The following is a 26,780-nucleotide window of genomic DNA, read 5'->3' on the forward strand; positions in this document are numbered from 1 at the left end:
CGGCAGAAACTACTGTTATTAGCTGAGTTCCAACGAGCACTGACCCCGATCAAAAATAAACAAGCAAATGCAGCAACAACACTGATTTTGATATATATAAGATATAATTCTTTACTTTACCTCACAACCGCTTAAACTAGTCCAAAAAATTCGGGAGAGGTGTCAAAAAACGCGGTTTAAATGCAGGATCATGCATCCGAAAGCGGAAATTGAAAATTTAATATCTTTCCAAAGATATTTGCAAACAAAATTTAAATATACATGTGGTTGTTGTAATTTTGATGATTTTGTGGTACCCACAAAAAAGTACGAGTAAAATTGTTCTGCGTGGGCTAAGTTTTGATCCCGAAACCGTTGCTGGACCCACCGAAGGTAATTTTTAAAAATAGCGGCCGAAGGCCTCCATAGCAGAAAGGCGCTCTGCGCAGAACACTTTGGATGGGGGGGGGGGGGGGGGGGGAAGGGTGAGGGAGGGTTGGCCTGGAGGTTTAATATGGCCATATAAATCGTTCCCGTGATGACCGGGCTCGCACCTTAATCGTGCTGTGTTACCGGAGCGTACCGGATCTGTATCCGGGAAAGGACCATCACATCGATAACACTCCACAAAGCCTTCGGGGAGAAACCTTATCGCTACAACAACAACAACAAGGGGCTCTCAACCATCTTTTAGGGAAACTAAAAGAACTGATGTCGAATTATAGTTTGATTTGAAAACTAAAAGGGCCAATTAAACTTCCATCACCATATCCATAACCATCTCCAATGTGATCGATTGATGGTGCCCTAACCTAAAAAACGTGAAAAATTCATAAAAATTAAGAAAACCCAAAAAATTACAAACATGTTCCACAAAAAAAAAGTCTCTTAGTCATAACGTATCCAAAACAATTGGTTTTTGTTTTCTCGCCATATCGATAACCTAAAAATATTTGAATTGCTGAATTTAATAACTTTTTGCAGATTTTATTCATTGTTTTGGATACGTTATGACAAATAGACTTATTTTTTGTGGAATATATTTGTAATTTTTTGCGCTTTCTTCATTTTTATGAAATTTTCACGATTTTTGAGTTAAGACACCATTAATCGATCACATTGGGAATGGTTATGGATACGTGCACGGTTACGACTATGGCGTTAGGGTTAAGGAAGTTTAATTTGCCCTTAAGCTTTACTGCACAGATTTCCGGCAACCCTAAAATGGGACCGGCAAGCGGCATATACGAAATGTCAAATACACGTCAAATCAACTTGGCCAATCCTTCGTTTTATAAAAAAATGGTAAATTTGTAATAGTACCCTTAAAAAATTAATTTCATTTTATTTTCCGCCTTCAGTGGAGTTAGTCTTTAACAAAAATCCTTACACAATACACGGATGTTTAAAAAAGCGGTTTTACACACTCCAAAGTTCCTTAAGTGTACCAGTGTAGAAAATGTGGCACGAGGCACGCAAGCAGGAGCGCCGGATACGCGGCATGATTGTCGATTATCGTAAGCGTGCTGAACGGAGACAGGATTTTTACGAGAAAATTGTGAGTGACGAAAGTGTATGACAAGTGCTTTTACAACTATAAAGAAAATAAAACACTCTTTTTTTTTTATCCTACATAGCAAGCGGACCCTACACAATTTATACAGTTACATGGACGGCGTTGCAAAATACACCTTGATCCCACAACTGCAGCTGCCGGCGATGGAGCCGCCATCATGCAAGTCATATTTCGGAAATATCCGAGTTTTAAGTTTTTACATAGATATATGATTAAATTCGTAGTGAATATTTATTTTGTAATTTATACATACGTACTAGATGACGGTACACTGCCTAATTGTGGTCAAAATTTGGCAATGGGGATATCAAAAGACGCGCTTCAACTTCCGTATTAATAATCCGAAAGCGGAAATTAAATTCTTTATATCTGCCAAAAGATATGCACAAAAAACTGCAAAAGTACAATTCCTAACAAAACTTCGGAAACACGAAGACTGCAAACAATTACACATTAACATAAGCATTGACTTGACCATATCTATTATTAATTTCCATACATGACTAAAATATTTTGAAGCAATTTTTGTGAAGCTATGGTGTGATTGCAAACAAAACGATAACGCAATAGACGTTGAAGTGTTTACAAAAATTACTGGGTTTTTCGTAGAACAAACAATGTGGGAAAAAGGAAAACAGGCAGTGTAATTTTAAAAAATGCCGTTACAGGCACGTTTTTCTATAAAGAGAAGAGAATATAATACTTCATGTAAGTATTATTTTCAATAAAACCGTTTAACTTAAATTTTTTTAGTGTTTATTTAATTGCCTATGATTTCTCATTATATTTAGTTCATTTAGTGACTCATTGTTACAAAGACTTTCCTGACAATTTGTTACAATCTAAGTCCTCAATACATAATCCTTTCAAAGACTTTACTGGACTCTGCGCACGTGTGCTTGTCTCTCCTCCAACTCCAAAATATTTTGATGTCACTTTTACCAGACTGTATGTAATATTTGTTCCAAGTATGAGCCAAATCGGCCATCGTAGGTCGCTTTATATTCATGTATGTATTGTGTTGCAAATCGGACCACAAATACGATTTTTTTAATATATGGATCCTTGCGCCACCTTGCGGCGATTTTTCTTCATGTATGTATTATGTGTTCCAAATATGAACCAAATTAGACTACAAAGACGATTGTTTGAAATTTTTAGATCCATGCGCCACCTATCGGAGGTTTTTCTTGTTATTGCATTGTCATCGGGTTCTGAACTGTATTCCCAAGTTTCAAGCTTGTAGCTTATCGGGAAGTTACTTAAATTTTAATTACTAAATTCGTTCACAACGGGCCTGTCAAGTCTAAATAAAACCGTTTAAAAAAGAGCGCGTGATTTTTTATTCCAAATTTTCGCCTGTGGCGCTTTTTTCAACAAATTGTATATATATAGTACCTATTTATAAAAAAAAAATTTTCGCCTGCGCCGCTTTTATCAACAAATTGTGTGTATTTAAAAAAAAAAAAACAAAATTTGGAATAAAAAATCCAGCTACGCTTTTTTATTCCAAATTTTTGCCTGCAGCACTTTTTCAACAAATTGTGTGTATTAAAAAAAAAAAAAAAATTTGGAATAAAAAATCCAGCTACCACAAATACGATTTTTTGAAATATGCGCCACCTATCGGAGTTTTTTTCTTATTATTGCATTTTCATCTGGTTCTGAACTATATTCCAAGTTTCAAGCTTGTAGCTTATCGGGAATTTACTTAAATTTTAATTACAAAATTCGTTCACAACGGCCGCCCGATACACAGAGTCAAGCTAAACAAAAACTTTAAACGCGGTTTTCTCGAAAACTTGTTTTCGCACAATAGGTCCCTTCCATGATTCCAGATCAAATATGTATTTAAAAAAAAAAAAAATTGGAAAATTTGCGACGCTTTTTTCAACAAATTGAGTTTGAAAGTGTAATGAAAACAAGCCAAAATGAAATAAAAGCTCTATTGGAAGCAGTTGAGAGTCGTTACACTCAACGTGCTGCGATGATAGAAAAATCGCAAAAGCAATTTGAAAAGAAAATAGGAGAAATGAAAAGTTTATATTCCATGGTTGAAGAGATAAAAAATAAAACTGATTTAATTGGCAAAGGCAGTGAAAAGGTACAGAATATGGTTGAAGAAGTGAAAAAGCATGCAGAGTTAATTGGTAAAGACAATGAAAAAGTGCATACTGAAATAAAAAAAATAAACAGCAATAATAATGAAAAGAGAGTGTCATATGCTGATGCCATAAGAAATAATAATAAAAAGAGTGAAGTACCACAGCTTAAAAAAGATGTCGCAATAATAGTGAAACCGAAAGGAAAACAAACTAGTGAAAAAACAAAGCAAGATCTGAACAACAAGGTTGATCCGAAAAACCTAAAGATTTCAAATATCGAAACAAGAAATAATGGGGTGATGGTAATCCATAGTGAAAATAATGATGAGCGTGAAAAAATAAAATTAGCAATTGAAAACAACATTGGTAGAGAATACGAAGTAAAAGTGCCTGAGCAGATTCGTCCAAGTTTTGTAGTCTCGGGCATAATTTTTAAATACGAAAATGATGTGCTAATAGACACCATAAAAAAACAAAATGAATGTGTAAGCAAGAGTTCACTAAAAATTGTAAAAAAAATCGAGAGAAAACGAGGTAACACAATGGTGCAAGATATAATTTTTGAAATTGATAAAGAGGACTTTTCCAAGATTTTGGCAGCTGAGAGAATTAACATCGGGTGGGAAAGATGCAAAGTGTATGACGCGATTAGCGTACTAATGTGCTACAAATGTAAAGGTTTCAATCATAGAGCATCAGATTGTAAAAGCGATGAAGCCTGCAATAGGTGCCATGGAAAACATAGCTCAAAAACGTGTGAAGAAACCCCCATAAATAAATGCCTAAATTGTATAAAGGCCAAAGAAAAGTTGAAGTTAGAAATAGACTTTAATCACGACACATTTGATAAAGAGTGCCCATGCTATATCAATAAACTACAAATAAAAAAACAAAAGCTCGGTTATTAGCAATTAAGAAATATTGAAGGTACCAATATAAAAGTACAAAATAAAGTGAAAGCAGAGTTGAAGTGTATATACCTCAATACTAACAGTATTACGGCAAACAAAGCCGAAGTCCAAAGAATGGTTGAAGAAGAAAATCCCAGTATTGTGTTATGTGCTGAGACCCACACCACAGAGAATATAAGTGACACAGAAATAAATATTATTGGATATAATCACGTTAGATGCGATTCGCATAGCCGACACACAGGTGGTGTCCTTATATACATTCATAAATCGATCGAATTTAAAGTAGTATTTAATAACAGCATTAATAATAACCTATGGTGTATTGTGATTAAAACCATAAAAAACACGATTAAATGGAAAATAGGTGTAGTATACCACTCACCAAACACAAGCGATGCTGAATTTATAACCCATATGGGCGAGGTGTTAGAAGAATATTTTTGTGAAACTGAAAACAATATTATTATAGGCGATTTTAACATAAATGTGAATGTACAGTCAACGTACACAAACCAGCTAAATCATATATTCGCGATAGCATCAATGCACCAACTAATTAAGTTTAATACAAGGGTAACAGAAGTGTCACAGACAAAAATAGACCTTCTTTATAGTAACAATGATAAAATTGAAATAAAAAATCTAGAAAACCATAGAATATCAGACCATGAAACGATCTGCTTCAAAATGCCTGTTCAAGAAAGACACAAAATGAGAATATATGAAAACCGCGTATGCTGGGATAATTATACAAAGGAAAGTCTGGTTGCTCTCCTTAGGAATTACAATATATCGGAACTGAATAAATGTGATATAGGACTTAAAGTTGAAACTATTAACAATATATTAGGGGATATAATGGCAACGCTTACCTACGAGAAACGAGTGCAAATTAAATTAGTAAATAAATGGTATGACCGGGAGCTTACGGAGTTAAACAAATTAAAATATGAGCTTTACAAAATAGCACAGAGTACAAATGAGTGGGATAGTTATAATTATACAAAACGTATATATAAAAGACTTGTAAAAATAAAAAAGAAGCAATACATGGAAAATAAAATAGCGCTTAATTGCAACAATCAGAAACTAATGTGGAAATGTCTTAAAGATGCCATAAACATGAGTCATGACACAGCCCAAGTAAAACGTATAGTAATAAATAGTACAGTTATTGAAGGAGACCCCGATATCGCGACCCATTTGAATCAGTTCTTTGTCGAGAGCATCAAAACAATATGTAATACCATTGAACCAGCTACATCAGATGAGGCCACAGAGGATATTAGGGGGAGTGTTTTTGAACTGAAGCAAATAAATGTGGAACAGCTGTTGAGAACAGCAACTAATTTAAAAAATAAGTATGGAGGAAAAAAACTGGTAACAGAAGGTGTATATAAAGACAGTATGGAATATTTGGGATACGCTTATACATGTATTGTTAATGAGAGCTTTAGAGAAGGTGTAGTCCCAGCATGCTGGAAAACATCGACAGTGATACCAGTTGAAAAAGTTAAAGGGACTGAAAAACCAGAGGAAATACGGCCTATTAATACGTTGCCTAGTGATGAAAAGATTTTAGAGAAAATCGTAAAAGACCAGCTTCTCGATTACCTGAATAAAAATCAAATTATTATATGTGAACAATCAGGGTTCAGAACTAAACACTCTTGTGAAAGCGCTCTAAACCTGGTTATAGCGGAATGGAAACAAAGCCTATCAAACAAGTTAGTAACAGTGTCGGTCTTTCTGGACCTAAAAAGGGCATTTGAAACCATCGACAGGGTCATCCTACTAAGGAAACTGCATAATATTGGGGTACGTAATACAGCACTGCGGTGGTTTAAAAGCTACCTTACTAGCAGAAAACAGAAAACCATAATTAGAAGCACATCGTCGCCGGAAGTTGATGTTGACATAGGTCTTCCACAAGGATCTATTCTTGCTGCAATATTATTCATTGTATATATAAACGATATAAAGAGCTGTCTTAGCCACTGCAAGATACGACTCTTCGCAGATGATGCATTATTGACAATAAGTTGTTCGTCGGAGATTGAAGCTATAACTAAAATGCAAGCGGACTTGAATGCTGTTTATAATTGGTTGTGTCAAAATAAGCTTAAAATAAATATTGAAAAAACGAAATGGATGACCATGAGAAGAAAGAATGCAGAAGAAAATAATTTAGCCTTGAAAATAGCAAATAGTACCATACAAAAAGTTAAAGAAATTAAATACCTAGGAATTATAATTGATGAGAAACTTAAGTTCAATGAGCATCTTAAGTATACAGAGGCAAAGATATCAAAAAAAATTGGATTTATGTTCCGGACATGCAAGCACGTCAGCAAATATTATAAAATTATGGTTTATAGGTCCATTATAGAACCTCATTTCATATACTGCCCTACGATATTATTCATGTTAGCCGACTCGAACATCGCAAAACTACAGGTGAAACAAAATAAAGCAATGCGGTTTATTCTTAGAAAACGATAGGATACCCCAATACATGAAATGTTAGAAAGTTTAAATTGGCTGAGTGTAAAGCAACTCATTGTATACTACACTCTAAAATTCATACACAACATGAAACTAGGCAACCTGCCGAAATATTTAAATGACCGAGTAACATACAACAACGAGGTTCATGACTACCACACAAGAAACAGGAATAACTTCCGTCTGCCAGCTGTTCGATCAGAATTCGACAAGAACAATATATACTACGAGGGATTGAGAGAGTACAATGATCTACCATTTGAAATAAAACAATGTCCAAATATCAATAAATTTAAGAAATTATTATATAACTATTGCAAAGCACTACCATTTAGATAATGATCTCATACATACATGTACCTAATTTAGGTCTACAAGACTGTAAATAAATAAATAAATAAATAAATAAATAAATAAATAAATAAATAAATAAATTGTGTGTATTAAAAAAAAAAACAAAATTTGGAATAAAAAATCCAACACCAGCTACGCTTCCTAAATTTTTTAACCCAGAATACCTTTCTATATTGCTGTATGTGCACACAAAAAAAATCATGCAAGGTTTAACAACCGAAAAAAAAATTTGCTTAGATTTTTTGTAACATCTTTTGACAGAAACAAAAGTGGTAAATTCGGCTTTAACATTCTTAAAGCGGAGGTTAGGTAGTGTGCCGCCATGTAAAAGTTATCTAAATTCACTATAATTTGTAACAGTTTTTTGCTAATATCTCTTGACGTAAATAAAAATCATAATTTCTTCTACCGGATTATTAACACGGAGGTAAAAACGCGTCTTTTGATACCACACTCGAAAATTTTGGCCCAAAATTAGGTGGTGCACCGCCGTACTTGTACAGTGCTATCTTCGTATTTAGAATATAAGTTTATCTTTTCGTTTGTTTTTAGTGTGCCATGGCAGGGCCAACAAGATAACCTTATTGATCGTTTCGATGTGCGGGCTCATCTTGATTTTATTCCACCAGTACCAAAGCTTATTGAAGGAGAGAGTACAGAACCTTCGGCAGAAGAGCGCCAATGCAACTATGAAAGATACCGCATTTTAGCACAAAACGATTTTCTGAGTGTCACTGAAGATAAATTTCTGCACCAACTATACTTGGAAGAGCAATTCGGAGCAAGTGCGCCCTTAGAAACTACCGAACGTAGCTCTAATAAAAAAAAGCAATCCAAAAGTGGCGCTACAATTGGTTATGTATATGAGGAAAGTCAGACATCAGGAACAGCACTTGGTGGTGGTCACCCATTTCATGCTTCTACACAAGACACAAAAACTTCAGGGAAATCGGAAAATGATTCCGATTCTGAAACTGATTCTGACATGGATATGGATGTTTCAATAGATATTACAAAATTGGATAATGCACAAGCTCATGAACTAAATGCATGTGGCCGAAATTATGGCATGATAAGCAATGATTTTTACTCTTACCTTACAAGAGATGCAGATGAGGCTGAGGCGTTACGTATTGCACGCGAAGAAGAACAAGAAAAAATGCTCTTAAGTGGGCGTAGGTCACGTCGTGAGCGTAGAGCACAGAAAGAGCGTCGAATTGCAAATCGCCCGTTTAGCCCGCCAAGCTATGCGGCTAAAGAAGAAACTGGCGATAGGAAAGATGAAGAGAGTGATTCGCATTCACCATCACCAGATCCTAATGCCGGCAAAATAACGTATATCACATCTTTTGGTGGTGAAGATGAATTACAACCGCATTCAAAAATTTCTATAAGTATTGGACGAACACCTCACACATTAGGGGAATCTTGTGCAGGTGTTTCAGCAGTAGCTGGTAAATTAACCACACAAACCACTACATACGCACAAAAAGTAAAAGATAATTTCGACCAATTAAAACAAATTAATGAAAGCGCAAGACGTCAAATATCCACTGGAAAGATGACTAGTCGCACGAGTCGAACTCGTAGTCGCTCCAGAAGGCGATCACTTAGCAGAAGTCGGAGTCGGCGACGAAGTAAAAGACGTAGCCGCGAACGACACAGACGCCCTCATTCCCGCTTACGTTCGCGTTCACACTCGCGATCACCTAGTAGACGACATCGTCATAGAAGATCGCGCTCTAGTTCATATGCACGTTCAAGAAGAAAACGGCGCTCCAGACGCTCAAGCACCATATCTGGTTCACGGTCTAGATCACGGTCACGTGGTAGTAGACATGATGTATCCCGTAAAAGACGTTATCGCTCAACAAGCAGTTCATCACGTCGGTCGAGACGGCGTAGCTCTCGCTCAGTTTCTAGCAACAGCAGGTATTCCGATCGACGGCGTAAACTGGATTCTAAGCAACGTAAATCGCCTGTAGATCAACATCACCGCCGTACACGCACGCGTTCAAGGTCGCGAACGAAAACTCGTGCTACAACACTTGAAAGCGGCGCTACAGCAATAATCGAAAAAATCAAAACAGCCCCTATTAGCGCTCTGCCGGTTTGCGCTCCAAGTGTCGTTATAACTTCTACTACTACTACAGCACCGTCTATGATTAGCTATCCACTATCAACGCGAATTGCAGGCATGACTACAGCGGTTGCGGCCAAGGTAGCACCACCGCATCCACAATCGGTTTTGACATCAACATTCTTACAAGGTATTGGCGCAACTGGTAGTACGAATGTAACGAACATATTACCACAAGTGGTTGAACCACCACCGCCGCCACTAAAACGTTACTACGGTCGAAAAAGGGGTAATGATTCTTCAAGCTCTAACAGCGATTCTGAATCTGATACCAATGCCGACAATAAAGATATAGCAAAACAGAAAGCGTCTGATGCTGGCGATGGAAATGACAGTGACGAACGTATGGATGTGGACACTACGTAAGTTAAGCGCACAAGGAAGGCATCTATGGTAAAGTTGAACCACCATATTTAGTTCTTTATTTAAAATCATAAATATATGCATAAATACATAAAAATCATTATAGACAAGTACCCAGCAAGCATTTCGGTTAGAAATTGAGTAGACAATGATTTAAGAATTGGTGCTAGACAGAACAACTCGATTTGAAATTAAAAAAAGACATTTAATTCTAAGATCTGGAAAAATCTGTTTATGTGACTCTATAATGTGCAACGAATTTGCTATGGTTCGCCAATAGTTTCCAAATAGAATTTTTAATCTTGGTCTCTTACATCGTTCTCTACTCGATAATGTTTAGAGAACTACGCTACGCAACTATTTAATGTGATAACCGAAATTACTCCAACATTAGGGAGTTTGTTTGTTGGCTTCCTTTGCTAAATAATTAAACAATAAACTTTTTTCTTCTTTTACAACTTTTCTTATAGCTCTGAACGCTCCAACCCATTGCCATCATCATCGATGTCAATTACTGGTAAACAAACAGGCAAATATAGCACTACAGCTCTGGCGAAAACCAATCCAAGTTTTTCTAATGCTACAGAAACCAAAGTCAGTAAGAACCACCAAAAAATATTTTATCCATTTCAGCAACACAATAACGAGAAATGCCGGCATAAAACAAAATTTTAATATTGAAGGATAGGATGCTAAATTGCATTTACACAAATTCTACTAAACGGACCATGACTTTTATGTGACAAATTCTAATTTAACATATAGATTACAACAAAAACCACAAAAAGAAAAGCCAAAAGATTGTAACTAGGAAAATGTTTGAGAATATGTATATTAGACTGGGTCGATTTATTAACCGATATCGTGCCACCGATTTTTCGATAGGATTTGGGATCAGGAAAAAAAGTTCCACTACGCATACCCAAAAAAATAATATTCGAACCTGCGAAAAAAAAATGGCGAAAGGGTCAATTTTTCGACGAAAACACTCCCCAAAACCCAAAAAAAATATATATATTTTTTTAACTACCAACATTTTTACAACAGGTTTTTGAAAAAAAAAAAAATATTTTTTGGGTTTTGGAGTGTTTTGATCGAAAAATTTACCCTATCGCCATTTTTTTTTCGCAGGCTCGAAAATTTTTTTTTGGGTATGCGTGGTGGAACTTCCTTTCCTGAGCCCAAATCCTATCGAAAAATCGATGGCGCGATATCGGTTAACTTTCGTTCATGCAAATCGACCCGATCCAATGTATATGCGAGTTTCTAAATGAACGAGGAACATTTTTCTCTATTGAAAACTTCATCTGTAAATAGCGTCAAACATCTTTTTTATTTTCCCAAAAAATGCATATAACTGATTTTTTAAATATAATGGCCGCCAAAATTAAAAACTGAAAAATATCCTTTTTGAATTCAAGATCATGTTTTTTTTAATTCCAACATAGGGAGCGAACAAAGGAAAAACAATTTAAATTTTTAAGAAGTTTTTCGAATTTCTTTACTAAATTAAGGACAAAAAAATAAAATTCACTCTTTTTTTATACATTAAGCAAATTATATAGAAAAACTATTGCAATTTTTCTAAATTACTGCTCAATGAATCTGTTAGTCTTTAAAAGCTCAACGCAATCTCTAAGGTTTAAGCATAATTTTCCCCCTTTCGCACATGATTGAACTTGTTTTGTATAGCGATAGATAGATAGATTTAGCTCGCCAAATGTCAACACTAACTTATGTATTTCTTAGACATAACGTCTTACAAGAACAACATACAAAAAATTAACAACTATTGCTTTTGTGTAAGGGTTTTCGATTTGTATGCAAAGTATAAAACATTAAAAAACTGGTTGAGCACCTTTGCTAATTATTCCTAGTAATTTCTTACAGACGTCATCCTCATCATTATCAACGCCTCAAGGCAGCGCTCGTTTGAATTTACGCGAAAGGCTGAAACGGAAAATGCAAAATTTACTAAACAAGCAATGTAAGTACATACATACACACATATATACATTTACTCAACAATTCAACCACCGTTAATGCCAAGCTGCAGTTTACAAAGCTCAACTGTTTTTGTTATTTATAGACAAAGCGGACAAACGTGCTGAAATCGAGAAATGGCAACGTGAACGCCAATTGCAACAGGAACGTGAGGATGAAATGCGGGAAATGGCACTGAAACTTAGACGAAGGTACGACATTTATACTAAATATTTATATAACACTGTATTACACTCGGCTCGGTTTTGGACCAAACCAATTTTTTTGCGGAGTTTGAACCGTTAGTAAAAGACCAAATTCCCCGTTTTTCGAAGTTAGCCTTCGAAATATACATATGTAGATATTCGGGCCTGTTGTAGATTTCGATTCCGACCAATTTATTCGGAATCGAAATGGATTGGTGTTCTGAATATCGATTCCGACCAGACTTGATCGATTTGAAAAATTTTGCCAATATTTTTGCGACAAATAAGTTTATTAAATTTTGCATTTTATTTGGAAGATTTATAACAACTTTTTGCTGAACTATTTGTTTATTTAGTATAACAAATCTTGATTTGAAAATTCCTATCAAAAAGTTTCCAAGCTAAACAAAGCGATTCTGGTCGAAAGGAAACTGACGTGTTCTCAATTTCGATCGCTTTTTGCGGTTTTTGTGCACAATTGCACGTCTTCTTGCCTCTGCATTTCCGAAAACCATTGGTGCTGGCTTTTATTCAAATGTTTGCACAATTTTAATTCAACTAAAACCAAAATAAATAAAAAAAGCTGTTTCGCTTTATTATCGACTCGAATGAAAACGATTCGAAATCGACTTCGAATCGATTTGTTTCAATCGGAATTGAGAACACCAAAAATAAATCGACTCGGAATCAGCCTCTTTTTACTTTTCAAAACGAGTCGGAATTCAGAACAGGCCTGATTGGCTTTCGAAATGCGAAGTTAGAGTCTCCGAAAAATTAGTCTTTTTTTTTTCCTTTCATGAAAATATAATGGTATATGAAGTTTGTCACGATCTTAAAACTGTAAGCCCTTAAAGGAGAAGATATGGACCTACCAATAAATACACCGAAATGATCGGGATGAAGATCTGAATTGATTTAGCCATGTCCGTCTGTCCGTTCGATTCGACCGGATCCATATACCAATATCTACATCTCCCATTCAACCGACCTTTTACATAAGAGGGGTTCGCCATTTTGCCCTTATCTTAATAGTTAAATTTTTCTCAATTTCTCCTTAATTTGATTGCTACAAAATTGGATGTTCACTAGATGATTTCATATATATATGTACATATGTATGTCCCATACAGCTGATTGTTCATATTAAATGAATTTTTCAAATTACATCAGATTATTGTACAACTCTACTCGTGAAAGGCTTTGAATAAAGTGTCCAGTAATAACCGATTTTTTTACATTTACATTTATTTATTGGCACGATATTAGTAGAATAAGATGTAAGATCTTTTATAGTACAACCAAAATGAATAACGCTTATAATAATAAAAGTACCTGGGCGACCGAGGTTTGCTCGGCAATCTTCGAGTATGCCGCATAACATACTTTGTTCTACATGTCAGCATTAATAAAACTCTACTTTTTATATGTACATATTGTAACGAATTTACTTGCAAATCCTCTTATTTGCAACCTTCTGCTAAGTTCGAATTTACTTAGTTACTGCCATATAATTATAACTACAGATACACGTGTATAACTTCTCATATGCGCGTTTATTTGTGAGCGACACTTCCACAATTACAATTGCATACTTTTGGGAGCATCTCAGATAAGATATCTGCATGTGTTTGTGCATCTTTTCTCCGCTGCGTGTACGTACATATGTGTAGACATAATGATTAATTCGTTTATGTAGATACATAATGATTGATTTATGGATGTGCATACAAGTCACTCGTAGCATCGGCTTAGAGATGACAGTACCCCTTAGTGTTGCTAATATTCGTAACACTACCCTCCACCTAAGTCTGATCGTCCCGATCAGACAAATCTCTCGATCTAAACGCTGCTAGCCTTTCCAAATGAACCACTTTCATTTTGGTTCGTGGTTTGCCAATGGTGTGTATGCGGTACACTACATCGTTGATCCGTTTTACAACTTTGTATGGGCCTTCCCAATTACACTGCAATTTCGGGGACAAACCTTTTTTTCGTTGTGGGTTGTATAACAGCACCAAATCTTCCTGAAAACTTTCCGAATTAATTGCTTTATCGTATCGGGCTTTCATCTTGTCACTCATAATCTTTGCTCGTTGTCCTCCCTCAGCTCGTGTATCTCCCTCAGCTCTTCTTCCAAGACACCAGTGGATTTCTTGACATTTCTCTCCACATCGGCATCTATCCCAAACTTCAAATCAGCTGCCAGTCGAAGGTCATTGCCAAAAAATACTTTTGCAGGGGTTTGGCCCGTTGTCTCATGCACTGCTGATCGGTAAGCCATCAAGAATAATGATATGCGGGTATCCTTATGGTACTTGTCCACTACTTTCCTTAAGTGCTCCTCCAATGCTCTATTGAATCGTTCCACCATACCATCGGACTGAGGATGCGATGCAGTTGTCCGTGTTTTTCGAATGCCCAATGATTTACGCATTTCCTGGAATACAAAAAAAAAAATAAAAAATACAAGTGATTCGAAATTCCTGCCATCCTCACTCTCCCATACTCGATGCAAGCAACCGGATATCAATTCTAAACTGTCCCACTGTGCCCAATATGATTTCGCAATGGGACTCTCTGCTGACATCTCCTCTCTATTTGGTCTTTCGTTTCGTTCGAGCCCTTGCATAACATGTGACAGATCTGTATCTTCTAGCTGAAACTTCCTTAGTTGTTTCTTGTCCCATTCATCCGCACACGTTATAGTCATTAGCCGGACATCTATAATGTCTTCTTTAGCCTCGGCCTTTGAACAGTGCTTGCATTCCAAACTACATGGTCTTCGTGACATTGCATCGGCATTTCCATGGGTACTACCTTTTCGATGCTCAATGGAAAAGTCATAGCTTTGTAGTCGCTCGATCCACCGTGCCAATTATCCTTCCGGATTACGGAAGCGGTGGCCGTAGAGGTATTTGTGAAAATGTTTAATGCACTCTACCAATGCCAACAGCTCTCTCCGCGTAACGCAGTAGTTCCTCTCTGGTTTTCCAATCGAACGGCTGTAATATGCAACTACCTTCTCCTGTCCATCGACCAGTTGTGATAAAACGCCTCCTATAGCATATCCACTCGTATCTGTATCTAGAATAAATGTTGCTCCTGGAATCGGATATGCTAACATTGGGGCAGTGCACAAACGCTCCTTCAATGTTTGGAAATCCACTTCTTACTCCTTCTTCCATTCAAAAGCTTTATTTTTTCTTGTAAGCTCATGGAGGCTATGGGCTACGCTGGAAAAATTTGGTACAAATCGGCGGTAATATGTGCACAGCCCAAGGAAACTTCTCAATTCATGTAGGTTCTGTGGTCTTGGCCAATCCTTTACAGCCTCTATCTTTCCGTTTGCAGTGCAGATGCCCTCTGTCGTTACCTTGTGACCCAAATAATTTACTTCCTTTTTAAACAGCGCACACGTTTTGGGATTTAACTTCAGACCAGCGCTAGCTATTCTCTGGAAAACTTCCTCCAAGTTCTTAAGATGTTCATCAAAGTTCTTGCCCAATACGATGATGTCGTCCAGGTACACCAAGCATGTTTTCCAATGTAGTCCTTTCAGTACTTGGTCCATGAGTCTCTCAGCTGGTGCATTACAAAGTCCAAAAGGCATCACTGTAAATTGCCAAAGACGATCACCGACACTGAATCCTGTTTTCTCTTTATCTTCCTCCTTCACCTCAACTTGCCAGTAGCCGCTTTTCAAGTCCAGTGTGGAAAACCATTTCGTACAAGATAGCGAATCCAGAGTGTCGTCAATTCTTGGCAATGGGTAGCTATCATTTTCCTGACGTCGTTCAACTTGCGATAGTCCACTCAAAACCTCATTTTCCCATCCTTCTTCTTCACAAGTACCACCGGTGAGCTCCATGGACTAGCTGATGGTTCGATGACGCCGCTGTCGCTCATTTCTTATACGATTTGACTCACAACTTCCCGTTTCGCCAGTGGAACACTACGAGGAGCTTGACGTATCGGCCTCGCGTCTCCAGTGTCAATTTGATGTTTCACAACGTTGGTGCGGCCTGGTTTGGAACCATCCTGGTCAAATACGTTCGCGTACTTTAGGACCAGTTGTTTTGCCTTACTCTGATAGGCTTCCTCTAGCCCCTGCGTCTATGTCGTGATGTCATTTGAAAGATCAGTATTACTAGATGAAACATGTTCCTGGAGCTGTTCACAGATAATAAGTACTTCAGCCTCTTGGCATCTTCCCAAAATAGCTCCTTTGGTCAGTTTGAGTGGTGACTTGAACTCATTGAGCACTCTTACCGGAATACGTCCATCTTGTTTTTTTGTCATAGCCAGGGTTTTTCCTACAAGTATGTTCAGTGCTGATTTGTTTGCTGCTTCGACAACCCACAATTTGTTTGTCCCACAATCTACATCAACCTTTGCCCAGATGACTGCTTCGGATTTTGGTGGTATTTTCTGACTCTCTTCCCCCAGCACTCGTTTACTGCTGTAGCCTCTCTCGTAGCCGAAATTAAGTGGCACATCCATGTTCTTATATCGCATCGTCTTACTTTGCATATCGATCTTGATGCCTTGGTCGATTAAGAAGTCCACTCCAATTATAATTTCATCAACAATCTCTGCCACTATAAAATTGTGTACTACCGTGACGTTCCCAATTGCGACTTCACATGCTACTTCACCCAGAACCGTGGTGTCTTCTCCAGTGGCTGTACGCAATCTTGCTCCATGCAATCTTGCTCCATGCAATGGTCTTATCTTCTTGTTGACGAAATCTTCCCGAATGGAATAAAATGCACCCGTATCTACAGTCAGTAAACGTTCCTTTCCATCCACATGCCCTCCGACAGTAAGATTGCTTGACCTTCTTCCAATTTGCGAGATGGAGATCAATTGAGGGAGCCAGCTGTCGCCCCTATAATGCTTCCAAAATTGTGTCTACCCACTCTGGTCTTTCTACTTTCACACGATGAGCCTTATATGCTGGTTTACTCAATAGGGAGGCAGTTTCCTGAGTCAATGCATGTGATACCGTTTCAGCAAATGTTGACTTTGGGTTTGCGTATGTGGCTCGCTTCGTTTCGACGTCCCGTATGCCATTTATAAAACTCTGGATTTTTACCCTCTCGGTGTATTCCACGGATGCGTCCGCATTTGCCAAATGAGCCAACCTTTCAACATCCGAAGCAAACTCTTGCAAAGTCTCATTAGCTTTTTGGTAACGGTTTTGCAACTCTATTTGGTGTATCTGCTTCCTGTGTTTGCTTCCGTATCGCCTCTCTAGAGCACTCATCAATGTTTCGTAGTTGTTCCGCTCCCCCTCGGGAATAGTCTGTAGAATTTCAGCAGCAGATCCTTTCAATGCCACGAATAGTGCAGCAACTTTATCTTCAGCACTCCAGTTGTTCACTGTTACGGTCTTCTCAAACTGAATCTTAAACACCTGGAAAGGAACAGAGCCGTCAAAAGATAGAGTTTTTACCTTCGTATTGCTTGCTGAAACAACTGGGCGATTTAGTTGCAACTCCTGTATATGACCTCGCAATGTTTCAATCTCGGCATCGATTTTGTTCTCAAGTTGCAAAATTTTAGTGTCTTGCGCCTCCATCTTCGAAGAAATACGTCCTTCTTGCTCTTCCAGTTGTGCAGAGATCTGCGCTGATATTTGTGACGACATTTCGGATATTCGTGCCTCTTGTGCTTCAATCTTCGATGTTATACGGTTCTCCTGCTTTCCAGTTGAGATACTATACGTGTGTCCTGTGATTCCATCTTGGATGTAATCTGTGTCGACATTTCTGAAATACGCGTCTCTTGTGCTTCCATCTTGGATGTTAAACGTGTCTCCTGCGATTCCAGCTGAGATGCCACTGTCGATGTTTGAGCAGTTATTGCAGCCAATATCATGTTCAAGTCTGTGCTCGCAACTGTCTGCGAAGTTTCGTTTTTCTCTCCAATTTTGGTTGTTGTCTCGTCGACATCAAGATGAAAGACATACTCTTCCACGTTAATTCCTTCTGCTTCCATTGGCTCTCGTAGTCGTGCCTGAAGTTCGAGTTTAATGCCGGTTGTATTCAATCCACGGCTCTACAACTCCTTCTTCAATTGCTGGATCTTCAATTCACTGAACTTTGCCATGTCCTTGTTGTCCTCTGGAATTTATTCAACAATTCCTCTTCTGACACCAATTGTAACGAATTTACTTGCAAATCCTGTTATTTGCAACTTTCTGCTAAGTTCGAATCACTAAACTGTTGAATAAATAAATCCAATATTAAATAATGCAAAATGGCCTTTATTAAAGTACTTCACAATAAATAACTGTACTATTGCCCGAAAGATTGCGTGCTTAATCAAAACTGCTTCTCGCGCCTCTACCGTTGGTGCTTTTATACTCTGTGATTTCCACAATTACAATTGCATACTTTTGGGAGCATCTCAGATAAGATATCTGCATGTGTTTGTGCATCTCTTCTCCGCTGCGTGTACGTACATATGTGTAGACATAATGATTGATTCGTTTATGTAGATACATAATGTTTGGTTTATGGATGTTTATACAAGTCACTCGTAGCATCGGCTTAGAGATGACAGTACCCCTTAGTGTTGCTAATATTCGTAACAATATATTATATATTTTTACTTACCAATATTTGATTTCCTTAAAAATAGATTGCAAAAACATATCAAACACTAACCGCAAAATGAACTGGAATGAAAAATTTGAAATGTGTCATTCCAGCCTATAGTATAATTGATTGTTGTGACATATAGTGAAATCGAGAACTAAGTTATTTAGGTCGAGTATCTTCATGCGCAGAATTATTAATTTCAAAGATTTTTTAGTTATACATTATGAAAGTCTCACAATTTTATTACATTCCAAAAACTTGTAAATTTCACGATGACAACTATCAGTTAGTTTAATTAAATGTCAACTTACTTCCCTAAGCGCCATCTGTTGGAAAGTTGTTAAATGGTTAGATGTCGTTTTCAAATTGAACATATGCCTCTAGTGTTCAATGGTAGCAAATTACCATGGTGAGATATCTTTTTGCTATGGTGAGAAATCTTTCTGTTGTTGTTGTTGTTGTAGCGATAAGGTTGCTCCCCGAAGGCTTTGGGGAGTGTTATCGATGTGATGGTCCTTTGCCGGATACAAATCCGGTACGCTCCGGTACCATAGCACCATTAAGGTGCTAGCCCGACCATCTCGGGAACGATTTATGTGGCCACATTGAACCTTCAGGCCATTCCCTCCCTCCATACCCCCAAGTTCCATGAGGAGCTTGGGGTCGCCAGAGCCTCGTCTGTTAGTGAAACAGGATTCGCCTCGGATAGGTGAGGTTGACAATTGGGTTTGGAGAAGCTATATATTGCGCTGGCAACCTAAAAGGTTGCGCTACACAGCCCTTTGAATCTGGTATTTTAGTCGCCTCTTACGACAGGCATACCTACCGCGGGTATATTCTGATCCCCTAACCCGCTGGGGTGAGAAATCTTTCTAATAGTAATCTGTGAGAAATTGCAGTTATGCATTTCATATTTACCAAAATTTAAATATATTTTGCTAGAATTTTCCATGGTGCCTTGATATTGCATTTAAATTTTATTACCGTGTGTGAAATTAAGAAAATTAAGTCGAATCATGTGTAAGATTTTTTACGAAGATTTTCAACTTTAATGTTCTCCTTTAAAGTTTTAATAGGATATAAGTAGAGTACTATTTTGCCTAACTTTCCCTACCCTAAATTGCAACCCTACTCAAAAATGTTCTTATTGCAATGCGGAGTGAAATACCTTTCGTTTTATACCCATATCGGCATATCTCATGCAATTTTTATTTTAACTTCGAATAGGTGGCAACCCTAAATGGCCACCCTACTCAAAACTGTCCCTATTGTAATGTGGAGTAAAATACCTTTCGTTTGATACCCATATCGGCATATCTCATGCAAGTTTTATTTTAGTTTCGAATAGGTGGCAACCCTAAATGGCAACCCTACTCAAAAATGTCCTTATTGCAATGCGGAGTGAAATACCTTTCGTTTGATACCCATATCGGCTTATCTCATGCAATTTTTATTTTAATTTCGAATAGGTGGCAACCCTAAATGGCCACCCTACTCAAAAATGTCTCTATTGTAATGCGGAGTGAAATACCTGTCGTTTGATACCCATATCGGCATATCTCATGCAATTTTTATTTTAATTTCGAATAGGTGACAACCCTAAATGGTAACCCTACTCAAAAATGTCCTTATTGCAATGCGGAGTGAAATACCTTTCGTTTGATACCCATATCGGCTTATCTCATGAAATTTTTATTTTTATTTCGAATAGGTGGCAACCCTAAAAGACCACCCTACTCGAAAATTTCCCTATTGTAATGCGGAGTGAAATACCTTTCGTTTGATACCCAAATTGGCATATCTCATGCAAGTTTTGTTTTAATTTCGAATAGGTCATTTCGAATGGCAACCCTACTCAAAAATGTCCTTATTGCAATGCGGAGTGAAATACTTTTCGTTTGATACCCATATCGGCATATGTCATACAATTGTTTTTTAATTTCGAATAGGTGGCAACCCTAGTCAAAAATGTACTTATTGCAATGCTTAAGTAGAGTACTATTTCGTCTAACTACCCCAACCCTATATGGCAACCGTACTCAAAAATGTCTCTATTGTAATGCGGGGTGAAATACCTTCCGTTTGATACCCATTTCGGCATATCTTATGAAATTTTTTTTAATTTCGAATAGGTGGCAACCCTAAATGGCAAGCCAATGTCCCTATTATAATGCGGAGTGAAATACCTTTCGGTTGAACCCATATCGGCATATCTCATGCAATTTTTATTTTAATTTCGAATAGGTGGCAACCGTACTCAGAAATTTCTCTATTGTAATGCGGAGTGAAATACCTTTCGTTTGATACCCATGTCGGCATATCTCATGCAATTTTTTTAATTTCGAATAGGTGGCAACCCTAAACCGCAACCCTACTCAAAAATGTCCCTATTGTAATGCGGAGTGAAATGCCTTTCGTTTGATACCCATATCGGCATATCTCATGCAATTTTTTTTTAATTTCGAATAGGTGGCAACCTTGTGAAACATTCTGAGTGGCAACACCTAGGTATAAAGTCTTAGAAGGTGATACATTATATCTGCCAAATTTCATTTAAATCGGTTTAGCCGTTCCCGAGATCGTTCGGCTATACAAACATACAAATATGCAAGAATTGCTCGTTTAGATTGAATTTATTTATGTTGTTCGTTTGTTTGACACAGGCAACGTGAACTGCGCCATCGTTATGGTACACCGACAAGCGAAAAGGATTCGGACAGTGATGCTTCAGGAGGAGCAAAATCAACTAAATCAAATCAACCATCGCAAACGCGCAGCAGATCGGCGAGTAGTAGCGGTACAACAACAATGGTTACAGCAACGGAAAAGAATCCCACAGAAAAAGTAACCCAACAACAAACTGGTTCTAGTGAACAACAGCTGTCAGATAAGCAGCAATCAACAGAAGCGACGGCAACACATCATCATCGTTCTCATCGGCATAGGTCAGAAAAACGAAGTAGAAGCCATGATCGCACCCATCGTTCACGCAGTCGCAGTCAATCCTATTATCAAACGCAACGGTCTGCGGCGGCGGCTAGTGAACGACGCTCACGTTCACGTTCGCGTGGTCGTCGAAGCGCTTCTAGACGCCGGCGTCGAAGTGCATCACGTTCCCGTTGGCATCGTGACACGAGTCGCGAGCGTGCATCACGTCAACAACGCACACAACGTTACGAAGAACGTGAACGGGAGAGGGATCGTGATAGAGATAGGGAGCGCGATCGTGATAGGGATCGGGACCGTAGTAGACGGTCACGTTCAAGAAATGAGCCACGATCACGGGATAGTTATAGAGACAGGGAGAGAGATAGGAAAAGGGAACGTGATCGTGATAGGGAAAGGGACAGAGATAGAGGCAAGGAGCGGCATCAACGCGATGCAACTGGCAACAATAGACATGGAGCTGCTACTGACAGTAGTAGCGTTAGCACTGGAAATAATACGAATCGAAATCGCATTGTAATATCTGCACCACCAAAGCTAAAGAAACTCGTTGATTACTAGAGACTAGGCATACTGAGAAGAAGACAGCACAGCTTCGATGGGTAGTAATTGTCTCGATTTCTTTTGTTAATTTGTTTTCTCTTTATATTTATGAATGTAATCATAAGGGTTGAACTATTTAAAAACACAATAAACAGAATAATAAAATGGAAAACGTTGCTTCATAATAAAGTTCACTGAAATGTTAATAACTACTAAAACAAGTATTGTATCTCTATACTTATGTTCAGATAAACCAGTTTGTATGTAATTCTTGTTTTAGCTCATTCGCACAAAAGGAGTATGTTTAAAAAAAATCATTGCATAGGAATTCATTGCATCACATACAGATTTTTTAGATTCATAGGGGATGACTGGTGGCCTTGACAGTGTCATTGTGGGTCACAAGGTCAAAATACAATTTAAATTAATTCTTCAGCTTTTATCCCGCAATCTTAAAAGGGGACTTTAAAGCTTATGGGAAGAAAATTTCAGATACAACCGTATTTCTTGTAGTTAAGCCTCTAAAGTGTCTTTATCTGAGTGTGCATTGAAATAATAATAATACGCAACGGATTAATACCCTCCAAAGCCCGCCCAACCGACGCGAGGCCGCAAACGCAACCCGGGGTCATTTTTCGGTTTTTCGTCAATATCTTTTGAACGATCTAAAATTTTGATTTCCGCCTTCGAATTATTGTTATCGAGGTGTATACGCGTCTTTTGACACTTCTCTCGATATTTTTGGGCGCGTATTAAAGGTCGACCTTCTGTTCTATTAATTCCGTATGTTCGGAACATTCGTCTCCATTTTACAATTTGGAGAATCGGTTTATATTTGGAATATTATGCATATTCGGACCTCGTGAGGTAGTATCAAATGAACGTATTCCGAATATTCTAAATTAACGCTTTATCCGGAACGCTTCCATGAATACTTAACGGAAAAGAGCTTTCCGAAATTTCAGAATAAAAAGGTGAATACTCCCTGTGTAGCAGGACCGAACAAAAGCTTAACTCTTCTGTCAAAGTCAAGGTAGGTATAAAGTTCTAAGACAATAAGCCATTTTCTTTTATTTTTGCTTTTGTCAGTTCATTGCGGCTGCTGAGTAGTCGGCTGCCTGTTCAAAATCATGCTATCTCAAAATATTTTTCAAAATTTTCCCAATTCAGGATTTGTCACCAAACCGCCCTATATTAGAGTTAGATTGAAGAACGATTCATCTCAGAATACTTTTCATTAACTACCTCTTATGACAAAATGCATTGAGCGTATGCTCATGTGGGAGTTTTGGAAACAAATGTTGAGATAGTGCATTTTTGAATAAAATTCTAACGTATGGCATTCTTCAAACATTTTCTGAAAGAAGGTCCAAACCAACAACACGAAATATTTAGACGAAAATTAATTATTTCCCCAAAAACTTTTGGCATTTACAAATTTATTATCACTACTAATATACTACCAAAGATACTTGTCTACTACAATTTCACTGAAGTGGATTGAATTATTCCCCGTTCTCCTTACTTCGTAAAACCAACCTGTCCAGATTTTTCAATTTGGGAGTGTCAAAACTCTCTCTTCATTGGAGAACAAAAATCTAGTAATTGAATCATGGATAGACGCCGTGATGAAATTAATATTCAGGTGTTCTCATCCCGTTGACGTTTTCCCTTATTCTGACAAGTTCGGCATGCATAATTTAGAGGGTTGTCTATCATACAGAACTGCCTTTGATTTCTACTACGATCGTAGCAGATTTTACCATACCCTGCAAAAATCGCGAGTACTCCATGCATGCATGTATGGAGTACTCGCTATGGACCAACCGAGTACTCCAAAATTAACCACAATTCATACAAAAAATATGGTTCAATTAACATTGCGATGTCCTAGGACTGGACCATATATTCCAGCTCCGCATTACATCAGAGTAATCCATGGAGTACCCACAGTCCAATAAACATCGTGTAGTGATTACAATCGTTAAAAACGAGCAATGATCGGCTTATAATACGATCGTGTAGAAACATGAGTTGGTCCATTGCTGCATTACAGTGGAGTATAATGGTAAGTACTCCAGTGGACCACATGATCCAACGATTTTTGCAGGGTACGTTAAGAAATATTATAACTATATAAGCCGTTACTAGAATTGTTTAGCCAAAAAGATTAACGTAACTTTGTATTCTCTAACAAAATATAGACAAAATGTTGCAGAAAACTAATTTATTTGAAGAATTTGTACGAAAAATTAAGCAATCCAAATTTATTACTTTTGAAATGCACGTAAATACTGGCATTTAGAGCTGCCGAAAAAGTGAGGTTATGTTGTTGACATCACCTTTATTATTACATCATGGATAGACACAAAAAGCTTTGAATTTTACGTTGGAAAAAGGAAATAAATTTCAAATCTCGAACGTGTGTTTATAAAATTTTAAAGTCATTTGTCATCAAAGTTTAAAAAGCTAAATTTAAAGTGTGCCAAAAATTTAAAAATCTAGGAAAAAAAAATCAATTAATTAATTATATTAACAAAAAGGGGGACAAACAATAAAAGCGAGATTAACGCGCGAATTATTTAGTATATGGAAAGGGATTTCCATTCTGCAAAGCAAAAGCTACCAAAGCAACAGCAACAACAAATAGAGCTAAACTACGCAGGGTCTTTAATTAGCTTAGCGAACGATCATCGTACGCCAAGGAATAGTCAATTACGTTTGATACCATTGACACAACAAATCTTTAAAACAATGATGGATTTTAATGGCTCACAATCGGGCACAAGCCTATCGGAAAAGAACTTCTACAATACTTACTCAATAACAAGTTTGGTGCGCGAAGAAATTCAAAATATTTTACAAGAATTATGCGTTACCGATCAATTTATACGCAAAGAAGAGATCGATGCTTTAATCGAACGTTGCTTAAAAGGAAAATCACGTATCGATAATGGTAAGAGCTCAACAACCAGTGCAGAATCCTTGCCGGACGACGGTGATGACGACAATCAAGAGATCGAAGTAACTGTGGAAATGTTAAATGAAACAAATAAGAATAAATTAATTGTTGAGAATTTTCAAATATTAGAGCAACGTATCACCAATTTGGAGGAACGTATTTCAACTGTACTACAAACGGTACCAAAATTGCGTCATTTGCAAGCTAAGAAATTTAAAATTAATACAGAAGTGATACGCGAGGAATTACGTAATGTAGTGCAAAGAATGGTTATAGATGATGCCAATAAATGTGCAGACAATGGTGATGGTGGTGATGGTGGTGAGGTCAAAGTTGTTGGCGATACCTCCAAAACAATGAGCATTTCTGGAACTGATACAGTTATAACAGATAAAAAAGTTAATCCCTATGATGATTTATTCTACGCACAACGCCAAAATGCTATGAATATTTTGAATTATAAAAAATCGAAAGCTACAATGGAACTTAATCAACGACCAAAAATTTGTACGCATATTAAGCCGATTGTACGTGAAATTTGTGAGATCAAATTTAAACCCAAACAAAAGGCAACATTCATTCATGAATAATTAATAAATTATACTTAGTTCGTATGCAAATATGTAGGTGCGAGTACATATGTATATGTATGTATGTATTAATTTAAAACATTGTCACACGTTTAAAATAAATATTTAGTTATTTACTTATTTATTGCCAAAAATTTTATGTTGAAAAAAAATTTAAAAAATGCAAATCGCAAAATTATGTAATAAAATGTATGTGTGTATAAATGTATATGGGCAATTCCATTGTAAATTTATTTAAATTTGTATGCCCAGCGTGTACTAGATTGCATAACGCAAGGCGAATTCAATACCAGGTGTTGTTATCCCAACAGCTGATTGCTTCTTTTGATTATTTCCATACAACGCCTTGTACTACAACATGTCAGTTAATTGCAAGGCGAATCCATACCAGGTGGTGGCAACGCGAATTCAACCAATTCGCCGTGCAGAAGAATGTCAAGTCAAGAGAAAATGTTAGTGTTGCTAATATTCGTAACAATATATTATATACACCCCTATTCTGCATTTCGATTACGTTCCCGTTCTACGCTCCGCTTCAATCGAAGTTTGGTATTCTGCATTACGACGGAATCGTAAAGATAAGAGGAAGAGCAAATGATTTTTCGAAATCAGCTGTTGGTACGGAATGTGAACATTGGAACAAAATCAATTAAAGAAAATTTGTAAAAAACACTGAAAAACGTTTATATTTTATTATCCACGCCATTTTGTACAAAAAAAGCAATAGAATATATTGCCGCAGTGTTATATTTTTTTGAGTGAAGTTCTTTCATAATTGTAAGTGTGTTTTTGTCGTTCTTTTGGCCAATTCCCTGCCGTGGCCACCAAGTTTTGTTAAAACGGATTCCTGCACGAATATAGTTGACATTTTCTGAATTTTAAGGATGCTAATTTCATTGCACTGGCCTAAAATACTTTATAAAGGTTTATTTATTCTTTCCGCACGGATTGTTTACGTTTTCGCTTCACCTTCCTCTACGCCGGCAGCTTGCTTTGGCATATAACTAGA

The 26,780-nt window shown here is 37.2% G+C and overlaps 2 protein-coding genes across 3 annotated transcripts; both read left to right on the forward strand.

The window, feature by feature from the left end:
- The first annotated feature begins 1,243 nt into the window (after positions 1-1,243).
- Positions 1,244-22,440, forward strand: LOC137237666 (CLK4-associating serine/arginine rich protein). Of its 2 annotated transcripts, XM_067761622.1 has the most exons (8): positions 1,244-1,284; positions 1,341-1,537; positions 1,617-1,714; positions 7,986-9,935; positions 10,407-10,530; positions 11,827-11,923; positions 12,026-12,131; positions 21,394-22,440. In XM_067761622.1, the coding sequence occupies exons 2-8, from the start codon at positions 1,439-1,441 to the stop codon at positions 22,235-22,237; spliced, it is 3,318 nt and encodes a 1,105-aa protein (XP_067617723.1). In that variant the 5' UTR covers positions 1,244-1,284; positions 1,341-1,438; the 3' UTR covers positions 22,238-22,440. The 2 variants fall into 2 exon arrangements, with proteins under 2 accessions (XP_067617723.1, XP_067617722.1); XM_067761621.1 differs by having other exon boundaries at positions 1,250-1,537.
- A 135-nt stretch (positions 22,441-22,575) lies between these two features.
- LOC137237667 (uncharacterized) lies at positions 22,576-25,977 on the forward strand. Its single transcript, XM_067761623.1, has one exon. It carries the CDS (start codon positions 24,809-24,811, stop codon positions 25,769-25,771), a length of 963 nt encoding a protein of 320 aa, XP_067617724.1. The 5' UTR covers positions 22,576-24,808; the 3' UTR covers positions 25,772-25,977.
- Positions 25,978-26,780: the final 803 nt, after the last annotated feature.

Source organism: Eurosta solidaginis, chromosome 1, assembly GCF_040869045.1.
Source record: "Eurosta solidaginis isolate ZX-2024a chromosome 1, ASM4086904v1, whole genome shotgun sequence".
Taxonomy (NCBI): Eukaryota; Metazoa; Arthropoda; class Insecta; order Diptera; family Tephritidae; genus Eurosta; species Eurosta solidaginis.